Source organism: Triticum urartu, chromosome 1A, assembly GCF_056163025.1.
Source record: "Triticum urartu cultivar PI428250 chromosome 1A, HENAU_Tu73, whole genome shotgun sequence".
NCBI lineage: Eukaryota > Viridiplantae > Streptophyta > Magnoliopsida > Poales > Poaceae > Triticum > Triticum urartu.
Window position 1 is genome coordinate 11,713,974 of NC_141873.1, and position 17,744 is coordinate 11,731,717.

General features: G+C 41.4%; 1 protein-coding gene across 1 annotated transcript; it reads right to left on the reverse strand.

Annotated features, from left to right (window-relative positions):
* Positions 1 to 3,275: 3,275 nt before the first annotated feature.
* LOC125531328 (wall-associated receptor kinase 3) lies at positions 3,276 to 6,666 on the reverse strand. The gene is made up of 4 exons (XM_048695739.2): positions 6,353 to 6,666; positions 5,790 to 6,169; positions 5,458 to 5,637; positions 3,276 to 4,541 (listed from the first exon to the last, which is right to left on the reverse strand). Exons 1-4 carry the CDS (start codon positions 6,664 to 6,666, stop codon positions 3,487 to 3,489), a joined length of 1,929 nt encoding a protein of 642 aa, XP_048551696.2. The 3' UTR covers positions 3,276 to 3,486.
* Positions 6,667 to 17,744: the final 11,078 nt, after the last annotated feature.

A 17,744-nucleotide genomic window follows, 5' to 3' on the forward strand; every position in this document is an offset into this window, starting at 1 on the left:
GGCTGGAGATGCCCTAACACAGGCAAGCTTGCTCACTGCAATCTCGTTCCGGCGGAACATGCCAAGTCGTTGGACGGATGGCCGGATGGGTTATTCCAAAGTCGTTTATAACACACAATCATTTTTTTATTGTGGAAAAAACAGGATATTTTAAAAAAGGTACATAGTTCTTTTGGAATTTTTCTGTTTTTCTTTTAAAACGTACTCTCTCTTAAGAAAAGACGAGCATTTTAGCAATTGTGAACATTTTAAAAAATGGATTTTTATGAAATAGTGAACATTTTTTGATGTTTCCAAATAATTTTTACAAGTGAAACCATAAAGAAAAATAAATTAAAAAGTATATAGAAAAAACCAGACTTGATCTTTCCAGAAGGTTGCCAAACTGGCAAAAAAAATAGTCATGAATCTTCCAGGAGGTTCCTACAACCAAAACGTTGTGTACACTACTGCCGCTAAAATGGGCCGGTATATTATCACATCGTTTGTTTTGCTAACAAGCTGACGTCATGAGTATCCGAGAGGGTTGTAATTTCTATGGCATGCAATGAAAATGATTTAAAAAATGCATCAGTTGTAAGTTATAGTCAACACATATAGTTGTGAGGAGTTTTTTTTTTAGAAATTATATTTGTTAGGAGAGTGAGAGGCGGTTCATCCAACCCAGGTTGTGAGGAAGTAATCCAACTAGGGGTGAGTCTATGTCTCGCTTTATACCAGACAGAAGACCACATCACCTACATGGAGCTTGTACTGGTTCGGCCCAGTAACCTTGGGGTAACGTAGTGTCGATGTCACTCTAAAAGGTAATAAAATATTCATTGCACATTGTTTTCTGTTTAAATTCTGATATAAAATACATATATTGTGAGGGGAAATTTGGTTTGATTTTTAAGTGTTCATCACATTTCTAAAATGTAAATGAAGTCTAAAAAATCTTCGCTCAACTTTTGAAAATGTCTATACAATTCCAAAAAATACATTTTACATTTAAAAAATGTTCAAATGTTTCGAAAAAATGTTGCACGACGTTCTAAAAATGTTTTATACAATTTAAATAATGTTCATTTGTTTCGAACAAAATATTTGTGAAAATTTTAAAATATATTTATGCATTATTTATAAAATGTTTTCATTGTTAAAAAAAACTTTCATATCAAACCAAAATCATGTGTCAACATGTACTTAAAAATTGCTTAACATTTATTCAGAAACAAAGTTCAATACAACTATTTCAACTTTTTTAATCATGCATCTAAAAATGTAAACGTATATAAAATGTTAGATGCCTTCGAAAAATGTAGAAGGTATATGAAAAAACTTTGACATAAAAAACATATATTTTAAAAAATGTTAACGTGTAAAAAATAGTCCTAATGTATACAAAACATATATAATATGTATGAAAAATCAGACCTTTGTCGAAAGTAAAAAAAGAAAAAAACGTGTGAAACGCAAATAAATTAGAAGAAAAAAAAGGAAAATCAAATAAGAAAAATCATAAAAACTGATTAAAACCTTAAGAAAAGTGACGCAAAACATAAAACCGCCCATAAAAAACAGTGCCAAATTATCACCTGCAGCTACAGTATTGAGCCCGCCCAAATACCGCCAAAGCGAGCCGTAATGGAAATGTGCATGGCCAACATATAGGTCCTGTGTCCAACTAGTCCCTTAATTGCGGATTTCATATTTGACATGCCTTGCGTCAAATAGATGCTTTTTCGCACATGAACGTGTGACCGATGGAAGGAGTCGCTGGCCCATTTAGCTAGCCTAGCTAGGTTTTCCTATTCAGGTTTCTATCGGTTTTGGGAACCTTCTAAAAAAGGTTACTGTGTTGTTTTTCTTTTTGTTTGTCTCTTTTTACTGGTTTTCATTTCTCTTTTTCTTTCTTGTTTCTTTTTCTTTTCTCTTTTCATACCCTCATAATTGAAAAATAATATTTTCTTTTGAAAAAATGGTTGGAATTTCATTTTTTTCATTTTAAGTAAATATTCGGAATTACAAATTTTGTTCCCTTTTCAAAAATGTTTGAATGAAATTATTCAGAAAGAGAAAAAATATTTGCAGTTTTAAAAATATGTTCACATTTTCAGAAAATCTTTCACTAACTCAAAAATTGTTTGGAGATTTAGAGAACGTCCCTGTTTTCGAAAATGTTTAAAATTTCTAATTTTGTTCCTGTTTTCGAAAATGTTCAAAAATCAAATTTCCTTGTGTAGCTCATCAATTCTATCTTTCCCAAGATAAGAGAAATACTGATTAGAAGCAGCAGCATTGTTGCACGCTAATTCAGCATAGCCATCGTCATTTTCGATCCCATACTATATATGGGCCGGTGTTCTTTATACAACATACTACTACACTATATATAGAGAGGTTTAATATTGTTCATGTCTACACTAGGAAACATATCAGTTATGGAGACTGCGTCATACTATATGTTCTACCAAAATAGAAGTCCATGACAATTTCTAGACAGAACCATCATTGGCTCACTGCGTCGTCCCCATGGGCGCGGCGGCAGCCATTCAGCTTATCACAAATGAATTTGAGTGGCTTATATCGCTCGAGTCTGGCTCATTGGAAACAACCAATTCAGCCTTTCCTAGTGGGCCTGACTTGGAGGTGCTTTAAAAGTTCATGCGACGTGGCCCAAACAGTGATTGCAAGCAACCAATAGCCCAAAAACTGTGTGGTAGCAGTGTCAGTTCTTCTCTTAGGAATCATTTTTCTTCTTCCATGTAGCGCCCTCTCTCTTGCCTTGTCGTCGCCCCCCTCCTCGCTCCTTCTATCTTAAACCACTGTTCTTCATCCGCGTCATAGGGCTGTCACTTCTCCGGTGATTGGCGGCGGCAACTCACCCCACATTAATGCGCCTCTCAACTTCTGCCTCTAGAGTCACGTGCCGTTTAATCCTGTTTAAACCCATTAACAATCTAACAATTCAAAAAGTGGTGTTTTTTTGGGGGAAATGAACTATGGAGAAAGCTAAAGCTAACCCTGTTGGCTAGTGAGCTGGCACACTTATTATTCTACTTGGCACACTTATTATTCCATAATACCTGGAGTTGGCTAGTGAGCTGGAACGATGAGATGGCCGCATAAATGGTGACTTGGCACGACACCTGCTGGCCACGTTGGAACTGACCTGTGGGCCATGGTCATCAAATTTGCTTCAGCACGGCATCCTTAAGCTTTAGACCAAAGGAATTTCACATACAAAATCAATGGTGAGGTGGCGTGTCTGTTTTTGTCGAAAACAGGGTGACCCCTACCTCTACATCATTGTGATGCACACCTTGCTGTCATGTCTGTTTATACCTCATAATAAATCCACAACAATTAGATCCTACATTTCCTGTCACCAAGGAAAATGTCACATGAATAAAATTGCTACATAGTCTAATGTCTTGATGTCTCAACGCAATCAAACCATTACATAATTGAGTAAAAAATGTAAAAACATTGGTAGAGGATAATTTATTCTCCCAAGCCTTTAAGCAAAGCAACATCATCTGGTGCCAGACTAAAATCTCCCTTGTAGTCCCTCTCCTGACTATGATCTTCAGACTGTGCAACAATCTCAAGGAGGCGGTGCTCTACATGTTTCATATCTTGTCGTTCTTCTGGATTGGGCTTTAGACAATCCACGGCGACCCTGCTAACCATTTCCAAGAGATTGATATCCGCCTCACTTGTAACATCGTTATCAATAAAGTTTCTTGCTCTTTTTGCTAGACAAGCTTCAACAAAATTTGCAACATAGCTCCTCTCAGCATCATATGTTGCAGGCCTCCTTGTGATAAGTTCTATGAGGACAACTCCGAAGCCGTAGACATCGCTCTTCTGTGTAACGATCCCTTGCTCCACATATACCGGATCAATGTAGCTCATGTCCCCAATGACATGTTCTGTCATCTCGGCTTTTCCTCTCGCGAGTAGCTTTGATGTCCCAAAGTCTGAAACTTTTGGGCTGAACTTTTCGTCGAGAAGGATATTGGCAGATTTAACATCACCATGACGGATTGTGCTCTCCCCTGCTGAATGCATGTATGTCAAGCCTTCGGCTGACCCGACAACAATCCTCAGTCGTGTGCCCACTAGAATCTTATCTCTGCACTTGAAGAGGACATCATACAGACTCCCTCTCGCTACGAACTCGTACACCAACATGGGAACATCCACCTCTAAGCAGCAGCCTAGGAGCATGACAATGTTCTCGTGTCTCATCGCAGACTGGATTATAACCTCATCAGTGAACTCTTTCTTCATGTGCTTGTCAACCTCGATGGACTTCTTTATAGCCACCTTTTGTTTGTCTTTCAGAGTCCCCAGATATACCTTGCCAAAATGACCCTCTCCAACTACACGCTTGTAGTTATTTGTCATTTGTTTCATTTGTTTCCTTGTATAGATCCTTATGTTCTTTACACCTTTTAGTACCGGACCACCATTTTGTTCATAGAACCTTTTGAATTTTAGGAGTTGATGGACCATAACCATGAGGACAGAGACAACAATCATAGCAGCAAGGCCTGATAAAGTGCAAAGTAGTCAAGCTTTAAGTTTACTCATGTTCAGATCTTCATATATACAGTTACCAAGATAGCATTACACTTACATGATAGAATGTTCAATTAAATTGACATGCTATTTCTGCATAATCACTAAGTAAATAATTACATAACTAGTACTGATTTTTCTAAAGTAGTACTCCCTCGTCCTAAAATAAGTGTCCCCTTTAGTGCAAAGTTGTACTAAGTCAACGACACTTGTTTCTGGACAGAGGGAGTATATAAGACTTATGCGATGAAACTGAAGCTACAGCTACAGGAAGTACATACTGAATTTATCATTATCGGCAACCCAGAACCTGGATGATAAAGGACTTCACAATTATTGCTACGCGTAATTTCTACATTAATTCTCAAACTCAATTCATTAAGAAACAAGTGCTCTGTTTCAGACATTGTCGTGGGAAAAGTTATGCACCATAAGAATAGGAATAGAGGGGGGTATTAGTCAAGAAAAATGTGCACATTTGATTTTGAAGTACCGAATTCAATTATTTAAAATCATAACAACAATCAAACTTTCAATTTTTTTGACTACATCATAATGATAAATTCAATTTATTTTTGTTTCTGGTATCTACATTCTCCAAAATAACTCTCATGCAACGTTTCTCCCAAAAAGAAGGAATATGAAAATTTGAAGTGCAACTTAGCTAACATCAAGAATACACAGGCTGGTGGACTAGATTAGGCAAACATCACTTTGAGTATTGTACTTTTTTGTCATTGTATTTCTCGTGGTCATGGTTACGCCGATGCTGGCCACCTATTGTACTCTGCGTTTAACAAATCATGGTGGCTGTGTGCATCCAACATGCAGAGGCAGAGAGATAATGAAACTCTTAAATTTTCTGAATAAAAAAGATTAGTGCTTTACCCACAACCACCTTTGCTGCTAGGGGGAATTTCTCCGTACATGTTCCTTTTATGGCGTCCCCTTTCATTCCGGGTTTGCATCTACAGTCATAGCCTCCCAGCCTGTTCTTACAGATCCCATCACAAGGATACAAATCACGGAGATCGGTATTTTGTTCCCGGAGCTCGCACTCGTTGATGTCTGATAGAAAAGGATTAAGTATGTGTAGGAGAAAAGGATTAAGTATGTGTAGGCTTGATCTAGTAGCCAATTGTAAAAGAAATACTACCAAAAATGCTTGAGCAACGGTCCGCAGGATTCAACAAATGTAAGTAAATTCATCGTGTACATACCTTGGCATCCATTAGGAATATAAGGGTTGCCATCGTAATGTTCCCAGCACTTGCAGAAATAGCCTTCGGCACTGGTTGCATTGACACAGGAGCTGTTGCCGTTGACGCACCTGTAGCCTGGACGGACAGAGCCGTCCGCATATGGACATGAACCATCCCTAAAGGCGAAATCGAGCACCACGGGGACACCCCTCGAGTACTTGTTGGATAGCACCTCGTAGCCGCGCCTGTCCTCCTCAGAGAAGTTGTACCACGAGCTCTCCACCACCATGCCGTAGGAGCAGGGAGAATTTTCCCCAAAAGTGTTATTCTCTGGTTCGAATGTCACACCAAACGAGGTGAGGATGCTTCCTTTTGAAAAGGCGACCTCGCAGGTAGGGCTGGCACAAAAATCTCATTCAGTAATAATTCGCAACGTTGCTGGCTCTCCCAATTCAGTAATTCCTAGTATTTAGGAGTAAATTTTATCTCTTTCTTATAGTGCGATAAGATGCACAAAGGATATGTATTAAGAGTTTAAGACGAACGAAAGAATGCACATATATGGCGCAGCGGAGGCTTACCCGACTGTTGAATAGCATGTCGTATCGTAGCTCGTCGAGCCCAGTAAGTCGCTGCCCATCCTAGCTTCGACACCGAAGCCGACACTGATGAGAACGTTGCGCTTCTCCGACAGGTAGAATGGCTCACGCAGCCACGTAACCTGAAGCTTCAGCAGGTGGTCGAGCGCATTCGTGCTGCAGTCGGATCTCACTAGTCCGTACGCCCGTGCCTCGCTCTTGGCAATCGATATGTCCATGAGTTCCACCGGTGCTTCCCACCTCCTCTTCAGCGTCGGTTCCAACATGCCCGCCGAGTACGCGCCCTCGCCCGTCATCGGTTCCCGTTGTCTCCGGTGCAGTCATCCCCATCCACCTCCTCATTGGCACCGCGGGCGTGAGGCCGGCCAGAGACATCGACGCCGCCCGTTCGCGCGTCATGGTCTTGCCCGGCCGTCTCTCTCCGGCCAAGCAACAAGTTCACCGGAGACGCGCGCGACGACGGTTGGAAGTGTCAGGCCACAGGCCACTCTGCTCCTCCTGGTGTCACCTTCGTCAGTTAGTTACAGGCGTTCCACTCTTCTTCAGTTAACGGACGGTCAACATCGAAGCTCACGTCAGGATCCAACGGCTCCGGTTGCTCGAGTAAGCCTGAAGCGTTTTTGTTTGTAAACAAAACCCATGACTTTATTCATTTTTTGACATCGTTTATTAGGAGACGTACGGTTTCACCTCATCGACCCAAGAAAATTTAGCCAACCTAAGGCCTTGTACAATGCAAAGTGCTTAGGGGAGGTACTTAGAGAAATAAATCAGGCTTTTCTTAAGCACTGGTGTTTATTTGTATTGGGTAGGCGATTAATTAGGCGTCTGTCGTGTAGAAATAGGCACCGATGTCCACGAGAAGCAAATCAGTGCATCTCACAGAAGAAAAAAAATGTCATGCCTCTCCCAGAAGCAAATATGTGCCTCTTGTGGAAAACAATATTTTCCATGCTATTTTTTTCCAACTCTTTTCCTTCAAACTTAGGGAAAGCAATAGAAAACATCTAAAACCCGAAAACGCGTACATCAATATAAAATTAAAAAAATCTCAAGGGAACGCCCAGCACACGGTGACAGTGACTTAGAGCGAGCCAATTGACGTGGTCTCAGCCTACCAAAAGTGACCCTTGCAGGCCTCCCGCAAGGGGTAACCCTTGGTTAGTTGCTCCCACATCTCAGAGACGGCTCGGCGGATGTAGGGAAGCCTCTGGGAGGGGTGCGCCTATACCTTGCTTATAGCGAGGAAACCTTTTGACCCGCTGAAGCTCCATGCAGTCGCGCGAGCGTATGGGCCAGCCCAGTGCGCGAGAGGCCATTGCCTTGTTTTTTATTTGGTTTTCAGGTATTATGTTTTCCTTTTTTACTTTCATTTATACTTCCATATATTATAAATAAATATATTACAAAAATACTTTACCTAAAAGATTTCAAAAGAATGTTAAACATTTGAAAAATATAAATGAGCATAGAGAAAATGTTTCTCATGTGTACAAAGAATGGATACAAAAAATATATAATGCGTGTGAAAAAAGTTGATCATGTATTTGAAAAATGTTAATCCAAGCATTTGAAAAAATGTTAAAAATTATTTAAAAACATGTTAAATGTGTATTGAAAATCTTCGACCGTGTATTAAAAAAATGTTAAGCTTGTATGTGAAAAATGTTAATCAAACATTTGAAATGTATGAAATGTGTTTAAGAAAATGTTGACCATGAATTCAGAATATGTTTAACCTGTTTGAAAAATGTTAATCAAAGGAAAAAAATGTTAAATGTGTATAAAAAAATGTTGACCATGGATTAATAAAATGTCAATCTACTATTCGGAAAGTGTTAACGAAGCATGTGAAAAAATGTTAAATGTACATAGAAAAAATATTGACCATGTATTGAATAAATGCAAAACTTGTATTTGAAAAAATGTAAAATGTGTATGCAAAAATGTTGATCATGTATAATTTATTTTAATCTGGTATTTGAAAAATGTTAATCAAGATTCAGAAAAATGTTAAGTGTATGTTCAATAAATGTTAATCTTATATTTTAAAATACTAAACGTTATTACAAAAATGTATTTGACATATACCAAAAATGTGTATAGAAAAGCAATGAAACTCCGAGAGAAAACAAAAGAAAAGGAAAGAAAATGAGAAAAAAACAAAAAACTGAAGGGACTGAAGAAAAAACAAAGAAAACAAAAAACATATGTGGAAAACACTTTAATATTTTCAAAATAAAAAGCAAGTGCTTTTCTAGTTTCGTTTATACTTCCAAATATTCTAAATAATATATTATGAAAACTCTTTAAATAGTTTTTTAATGTTAACCAAGCATTTAAAAAATGTTACATGTACATAGAAAAATATTTCTCATGTGTAAGAAAAATGTATACAAAAAATACATAATGTGTGTGAAAAACATTTATCATGTATTTAAAAATGTTAACCCAAGCATTTGAAAAATTGTTAAGCAAGTATTTGAGAAAATGTTAATCAAACATTTGAATAAATGTTAAATGTGTATTGAAAAATGTTGACAATGTATTAAAAAAAGTTAAACTTGTATTTGAAAAATGTTAATTAATCATTTGAAAAATGTTAATTAATCATTTGAAAAATGTTAAGTGTGTAAAAAACATGTTGTCCATGCATTAAGAAAATGTTAAACTTGTAATTGAAAAATGTTAATCAAGCAGTTGAAAAATATATTAACTGTGGATAGAAAAATTGTTGTCCATGTATTAATAAAATGTCAATCTAGTATTTGGAAAGAGTTAATCAAGCAAGAAAAAAAATTAAATGTATGTAGAAAAATATTTCTCATGGTTACGAAAAATGTATACAAAAAAATGTTATGTGTGGGAAAAAAGTTGATCATGTATTGAAAAATGGTAATCCAAGCATTTGAAAAAAATTGTTAAACAAGTATTTGAGAAAAATGTTAATCAAACATCGGAAAAATGTTAGATGTGTATAGAAAAATGTTGACCATGTATAAAAAATTATAAACTTATATTTGAAAAATGTTAATCAAGCATTTAAAAAATGTTAAATGTGTAAAAAAACTGTTGACCATGTATTTAATAAATGTAAAACTTGTATCTGAAATTTTTTAATCAAGGATTTGAAAAAAATGTAAAATGTGTATAAACAAATATTTTTCATGTATTTAAAAAATGCCAATCTAGTATTTGGAAAGTATTAATCATGCATCTGGAAAATGTTAAATGTGCATAGAAAAAATGTTGACCATGTATTCTATAAATGTTAATGTTGTATTTGAAAATATTAAACATCTCGTAGAAAAATATATTAGATATGTACCAAAATTTGTATAGAAAAATAATGAAAACCCGTATGAAAACAAAAGAAAAGCTTTGAAAAATGAGGAAAAAATAAAACCAAAGAAAAAAGAAAAAAAGTGAAAAAAACCTAGTAATAACACAGAAAGAAACAAAGAAAAACCGATGAAAAAAGAAGAATAAAACCGGAAAACCATTGAAAAACCGGTTCTTTTTCTTTAACAAGGCCGCGAACTACTATGTTGACACGAATTAGATGGTGGCCTATTGTCTAGTAGTGATGCACTCCTTTTTCTCTTGTCTACTCATTTTACGTATGCGCGAATGGATCGGCCCTCAACTGTAGACACTTCAGGCAAGAATGAAGGAAGACTCGCGATAAGTGAGATACAGCCTTTGCAGTCTCAGAGGCTTGTATCTTCCGCGTACCTTGGCCAAAAGTTGGCCAGAGTGTTCATGTGCGTGAATGCCAGGGTGTTGTTGAGGCCGACGTAGCCCAGGCCTTTGTGGTAATGCCCTTTCCAAAAAGTCGAGCCAGGCAAAAAGCAGCCTCCTTGATCGCGAAGGCGAACCCGCCACCAACACGGTTCCAGAACCCTGATAAGTACAGGTTATCACATCGAAATTCAAGCTTGACCCGTAGCTCGTGTGCCTGGTTCGTAAGCTGGACGTGCAACCAAAATGCTAGGGCATGCTGAAGATCCTGTGACTGCAGGACAGGGCGCCCATCTCCAGGGCTGGGGTGGGTGGAGGGGGGCACTGCCCCCACTCCACCACATTATAGCTAGCCAAATGGGACATTTTTTGGGGGTCGGCCCATGAGCACACCGGCATGGCCCGCCTTGGGCCAGGCACGGCACGGGCTAAATGATCCGGGCCCGGCACGCGCCCTGGGCCGTGCCTGGGCCTGGAGGCTGAGCACGCGGGCCGGCACGGCACAGCCCGATTAAGTTTTTTATTTTTTTATACATCTATATATGGCCCAACATGTAAAAATAGGCTAAAAATGCTCAGTGCGTCAAATAACAGGCTGAAAATATGCGGCCCACCATGCTAAACGGGCCAACGTGCCGGCCCGTTTACTAACTGGGCCGTGCCTGGGCCTGGGGGCGCAGCACGTGGGCCGGCACAACATGTCCCGTATAGTAATTGTGCCCTGGCGGGCCGTGCCGGGCCGGGCCGTGCCGGGCCAGGCCGGCCCGTTTGTCCAAATATGCACCACATAGCTCCGTCGTTGCTTGTGTGGTTGAGTGAGTGAGATGGCTCCATGGGGGTTTTATATTGACGGGATCGGGACTAGTATGTGACTCTAGTAACTACCGACCACATGGAGCACCCCGGCCCAAACCCTCTCTGACCTGCCTTCTTTGGCGAGACGGTTGCAACCACAACAAGATTTGGATTATTCCAATGGTCTGGCCTAGACTTCATTCACTCCACCATGTACTAGCTTGCACTCAACTCTGCTAGTAGCGTGATAGATGACCTTTTCTAATCCGACTTATTCTGCCCTGGTGCCAATTACTCTGATCAATCACATATACACACCCAGGCTAGACCTACCGAAAAAGGCTTTCGCCCCGCTTTATAAATAAAGCAAACCGTCAGAGAACACACATACACAGACTAGTCCACACACACACCCAAGTCTCACAAAGAAGTACAGAGGTTCTGCTGAGGGCACAACTCAACAAGCCCAATTAAAATAAAATAAAAGCGCCGGAGAGTCAGACAAGCGCCTAGTCAGGTTCCGGCGGGGGCGGCGGCGACAGATAGACGACCATCGAGCGGAGGTCGGCGATGGAGGCAGAGATCGCGTCGCGGTCCTGAGGGCGGCTAAGCGGCCGCCAAAGCTGGTCTGGGCCACCATCCACCATCAGCTCGTGGAGAGCGACGCAATCCAGTAACTCATGCCACGCGGCGGAATCCGGGGGCCCAAATGGCCTCCGAAAAGCGAGGCGCCCTGAATCAATAAGGGCCCTCCCAACAGAGATCAAAGGGTCGACAGCGATGGAGAAGAGGCCGGGGAATCGCGTAGCAAAGGGAGTGTCTCCGGCCCACCGATCAAACCAGGACAAAGTCGCCGCCCCGGAGCCCACCGAGATGGAGGTCCCAATGCGGAGAACAGGTAGAAGTTGGACGACCGACTGCCAGAACTGGGAGCCGCCCGATCTCTGACAGAAGGCGAGGGGCTGTCCACGCAGGTACTTATTCCGGATGATGTCGAGCCAGAGGCCACCGTGACCTTGCGAGATGCGCCAGAGCCAGCGGGATAGGAGGGCGATATTCATGCGCTTAGAGCACATAATACCGAGGCCTCCTTGTTCCATAAGCTTGCAAATGTCAAGCCAACTGATCATATGGTATTTTTGCTTATTGTTGTCGCCAGCCCAATAGAAACGAGACTGGACTTTGGCGATCTCATGGTGCAGAGTCTCGTGAAGGCTGTAGAAGCTCATGAGGAACAAGTGGAGGCTGGAGAGGGATGAGTTAATGAGAATTGTCCGCACCGCCTTTGACAACCATCTACCCTGCCATGGCTCGATGCGCGTTTGAAGCTTGGCCACGGTCGGGCGCAAGTCCGCGACGGAGAGCCGGGAGTCACTAATGAGCGTCCCCAAGTATGTCGTGGGGAAGGAGCCCAGGCGGCAGTTAAGCCGGTTGGCAATGGCCAGACACTCAGCCGGAGAATAGCCCATCACCATTACATCACTCCTGTCGAAGTTTATCTTGAGGCCAGACATTTGTTGGAAACAGAGGAGGAGGAACTTGAGGTTGGAGATGTCCATCTCCGAGCCTTCGACCATGATGATGGTGTCGTCGGTATACTCGAGGAGGGAGATCCCGGATCTGCCGGCCAGGTGGGGGGTGATCCCACGAATATGGCCCGCGGCCTTAGCCTTATCCAGAATGGTGGCAAGCGCATCCACCACCATATTGAACAAGAATGGGGAGAAGGGGTCACCTTGCTTAACCCCACAGGATGTTGGGAAGTAAGGGCCGATCTCTCCATTGATGTTCACAGCAGTGCGACCACAGGAGATCATCTGCATCACTCTAGAGACCCAACGGTCGTCAAAACCTTTCCGAAGCAGAACTTCCCGAAGGAAGGGCCAACTGACCGTGTCGTAGGCTTTATGAAAATCGATTTTCAGGAACACCACTTTGAGGTGCTTAGAGCGAACCTCATGGAGGACTTCGTGAAGAACTAGCACCCCATCCAGGATATACCGACCTTGAATAAAGGCAGACTGGTTGGGGTGAGTAATGCGGTCCGCTAGCAGGGTCACCCTATTGGCGAACCCTTTCGCCAGAATCTGAAACCACGTTGATGACCGTGATCGGGCGGAACTGGCGAATGTCGGAAGCCCCAGGGACCTTGGGGATAAGCGAGATGATCCCATAGTTGAGGCGTCCGAGGTCGATAAACCCAACGTAGAACTCGTCGAAGATGGCCATGATATCAGGTTTAATCACATTCCAAAAGGTCTGGAAGAATTTGACCGGAAGGCCATCAGGTCCCGGTGCCGAGGTAGGGTTCATGCCTTTAATGGCGGCCCAAATCTCGCTCTCGGAGAAGGGGGCCGTGAGGGCCGCGTTCTCAGGGACGGAGACCAACTGGGGGCCGATCCAACAGTCGAGAGCCAAAGAGAGGCCGCTCCTAGGAGCAGCGGAGAACAGGGTCCTATAAAACCCATCAACATGGGCCCGGATGTCACGGGGGGACTGGAGGAGAGTTGGACTGTCCCAGAGGAGGGGGATGGTGTTGCGTCTACGACGGCCATTCGCAATGGCATGAAAGTATGACGTGTTCGCATCGCCCTTCAACACCCATTTTTGAGCGCCATGAAGGCGCCAACAGGCCTCCTCATCGGAGTAGATGACGGAGAGTTGGTATTCCAAGTCATACCGGGATAGCCACTCGTCAGGAGAGAGGCCGGTCGCGTCGGCACACATGTCTAATGCCTGGATGGCAGACAGGAGGGCCTACTTGTGCTCGCGGAGGTCACGCCCCAGGTTGGCACCCAACGCTTCATGAACTGTCGGCCCCGCTTGGCACAGAAGTGCCATGAGTCTATGGCCACGGGGGGACGGGGATGAGGGTGGGCTCGAGCCTGCACCCAGCGTGCAGCACCACCTAGCGTGCAGCAACCGCCTCCACGAATCCAGTCTGGGACAGCCAGAAAGTCTCAAACCAGAACCGAGGGGGGATCGGTGGCCGCTCGTCGATGGAGGACAGGGGGAGGGGGACGTGATCGGAGCCAATCCCGGGTGATGGCCCGGAGGGAAGCAAGGGAGCAGCGGAGGTCCCATTCTCGGGAAACTAGGACCCGGTCCAGGACGGACTGGGCCGGGGAGGCCTGGCGATTGGTCCAGGTAAATCTGGAACCAATCCTATCAATCTCGCGGAGACCGAGGTCAGCAATGCAGTCATTAAACATCTGCATCCGCGCCAAGTTAACGTTCGAGTTGCTCTTGTCCTCTACGAACCGGAGGAGGTTAAAGTCACCGCCAACCACTACCGGAAGCGAGGCCGCCGAGACCTTCCGGTGGAGCTCCTCAAGGAAGGAGATGGACCTACTGTTGTCAGCAGGGCCGTAGACGATGATGACCTCCCACTTGAAGTTAAGCGCCCGCTCAAAGAGTTCCATGCTAACAAAGAACTGGCCTCAATCCATGCTACCCACCTCGAAGGTGGCATCATTCGCACCTAAAAGGATGCCACCCGAATGGCCAGTGCTCCCACTAGAAGGGAGCCAATGCCAAGCAAAGAGATGGGAGCTCAGACGATCGAGCTCCGGGAGAGAGATTGACATTGTCACCATCCAAGAAACCATGCGCAGGCTAGACCTACACCTAGCCAGGTCGCACAATATCCAAGTGCACCTTTTTTTATTACCCACGGCAATAACGAGTTTTATTCAAAGTATAGAGTTACAATCGAGAGGCACAAGTTCCTCAATACATAAAGGACATGGGCTGTGTGACTATAGTTTGCCACATGATCGGCCACTCATTCTCTTCCCGTCGGATCTTAAGCCGAATAAACTTCCCTATTGAACATCAACGATCTAATTAATCATTGTAACCAGTTGTCCATATGTCGAACGATTCAAACCAGCCCATGTTAAGGTCAACATATAAAGCTTCCCTGGAATCGGCCTGTATCAAGATATGATTACCATTGGGATAATATTTTGCGCTTAGCAAGCAGACACATAAACTGTTAGGGGTATCAAGTAACTACCATGCCTACTTTGCGAGAAGAGCTTGGTTAAAAGCTCTCATGTCGCGGAAACCCATTCCACCTTTACCCTAAGGAAGCACCATCTTGTTCCAACTCAAGCATGCCATCTTACATTTTGATTTTCTCACTCCCCGCAAATACTGTCACATAAGCCTTTTGAGATTATCACAAATCGATGCCGTCAGGACGATTAGCACTCATCACATATGTGGGGATGGCTTGAGCCACTACTTTAATTAACCGCTCTTTGCTACCTGAAGACATGTATTTGTTACTCTAGTCAACAAGTCTTCTACTTAATGCTGCTTGTACCGTTTCAAATATCCCTTTATGTCTTCTCCCCTTTGGGACACGAAGCCCCAAATACTTGGGCTCAAAAATCTGCTGCATCGCGTCAATTTTTTTTTACTTTCTCAGATACCGCTGGCAGAAGAATTATCAGAGAAAATGATGAAACACTTGGAAGGATTTATGAGCTGACCTGTCGATGAAGCATAAGTAGTGTTCAAAAAGCCCTTTACCAACACCACCTTCTACTCAGAAGCATGGAAGAATAACAAAGAATCATTCGCAAAAAAGAGATGCAAAATAACGGTGCTCTTCTATAGATACCAGACTCCTTGAAGACCATCTCCTCCATAGTTTAGTTGATCAACGTAGACAAAGCATCAGCAACAAAAAGGAATAAAAAATGAGATAATGGATTACCTTGGCGTAGACCACATGAAGGAGTGAAAGGTTCAAGAATTTTCCAACTGAACCTATTTTACTGAGAATACACACACCATAATCCCGGACATCCATGCTTGAGAAAAGCTCCATTTAAGCAATGCCTTCTCCAAAAACTCCCACTCAACACGATCATTGGATTTTGAGCGATCCAATTTGTACACACAGAGTGCCGGGGCATAATTCCTCTAACACTGTATATGATGGATAGACTCAAAAGTTGTGATAGAGTTATCAAAGATTAAACGTATAGGGATAAAAACAATTTGATTTTCCCAAATAAGACCCGTCAGGAGCGGCCAGACTCTATTTACCAGACATTTGGAAATAATTTTATACACGACGTTGCATAGGCTAATTGGTCTAAAATCCTTCATATCCTTGGGATGGGGGATCTTCAGAATTAGAACAATAGCCATGTCATTTAATCTTTTTGGCATTTTTATTTTCCCCTTTTCTTTTTTTCTTGCTAGTTTTCCTAGATTTTATTTTTATATTTTCTATTTTCTTAGTTTAACTTTTTATATAACCTTTTTCTCTATTTTTTTATTTTTTATTTTATTTTTATTTACATGTTAAGGAAAAGATGAACATTTTCCTGAAACATGTCATATTTAAATTACATGACTTTTTTTTCAAAATTACATGAACACTTTTTAAAATTTCATGTACATTTGTTTTCCTAAATGCATGAACATTATTTTGAAAACACGACTAAAATCTTTTTCTTAATACATGAACATGTTATTAGATGCATGAACATATTTTAGAAATACGTGAGAAATTTTTTAGTTACATCAATTTACATGAATTTTTCCAAAGTACATGAACTATTTCTATACGTGAACACTTTTACAAAGATGTTTTCATTTCTTAAAACTTCATGTTCACTTTTTTATTTTTGAGGTTTTTTTTTCCAAAATATGCTCACATTATTAAATATATGAACTCATTTGTGCACATCATGAATATTATTTTAAAGATGGGAGCACTTTTTAAAATCACCTAAACGATATTTTCAAGTAAAAGGTGAAATAGAAAAGTAAAAAACAAAGAAAAAATAAAAAAGGCAAAAAAATGTGGGTGAGGCCGCTACAGGCTGCTTGCTCACACATAAAATTTATTGGGCTGCCCAATCTGTAAGCCTAGTGGCGACAACAGCTTATAGGCCGGAGGCATGAGTTTACAGTTTTTTATTTTCTGAAAAGGAAATATATTTTAAACTTGTTAAAAATTCGGAAAAAGTTTATAGTGTAACTAAAAACTAAATATATTAAAAGCATGTCCAGGCAGTGTTTAAAAATGCTATGTGTCTATTTAAATAAATGCTCGGTGTGTATTTAAAAAATGGTCATATTATATTAAAAAATGTCCACTGTATATTAAAAAAGTATTCACTGTATATTAAATAAGTTCAATGTATATTAAAAAAGATTCATTATTCAACCGAGAAGAAACCAGGACAACGAAAATAAAAACAGTTGAAAAGGCTGGATGAGAAAAAACGATAAAATTTATATGTGATCGATCAATCCTTAAGGCTTAATCCAACAATTATCCCAATCTCTTGTCCAATCCCGCATCTGACAAACAGTTAATGGGATGATGTTTACCAGCGTCATAAATCTAACACTAGGTGACGTCAATTGTGGTGGTGATGTTTAGTTCACTACTTTAATGATCTAAACGTTCTTATATTTCTTTACTAATGATCTAAACGCTCTTATATTTCTTTACGGAGGGAGTATCAAAATCAAAACAAGCATATATGAAAGTAGAATGCTTACCTTCCTCGCCAAAAGATTTCTACATATTAGGATTGACCTCGGACATTTCTAGCACGTTGGTGTCTACATGGGGAAAGCCAAGTAATGCAGATAATCGATGTAAATTTCGGGAGAAACTAAGATTCACTTCTGAGATGAGTGGAGGTCATTATTTTAGGAAAAAAACCCAAAGAAACAAGAATCACATTGACCAGAGTTCATATGAGGCATACAGTCTTTGGAGTATTTACTATGAAAAGAGGAGCATACTGTGTCCATAGTAGAACAATTAATTGAATGGGTCCTAATTAAGCCTCAGCTCATA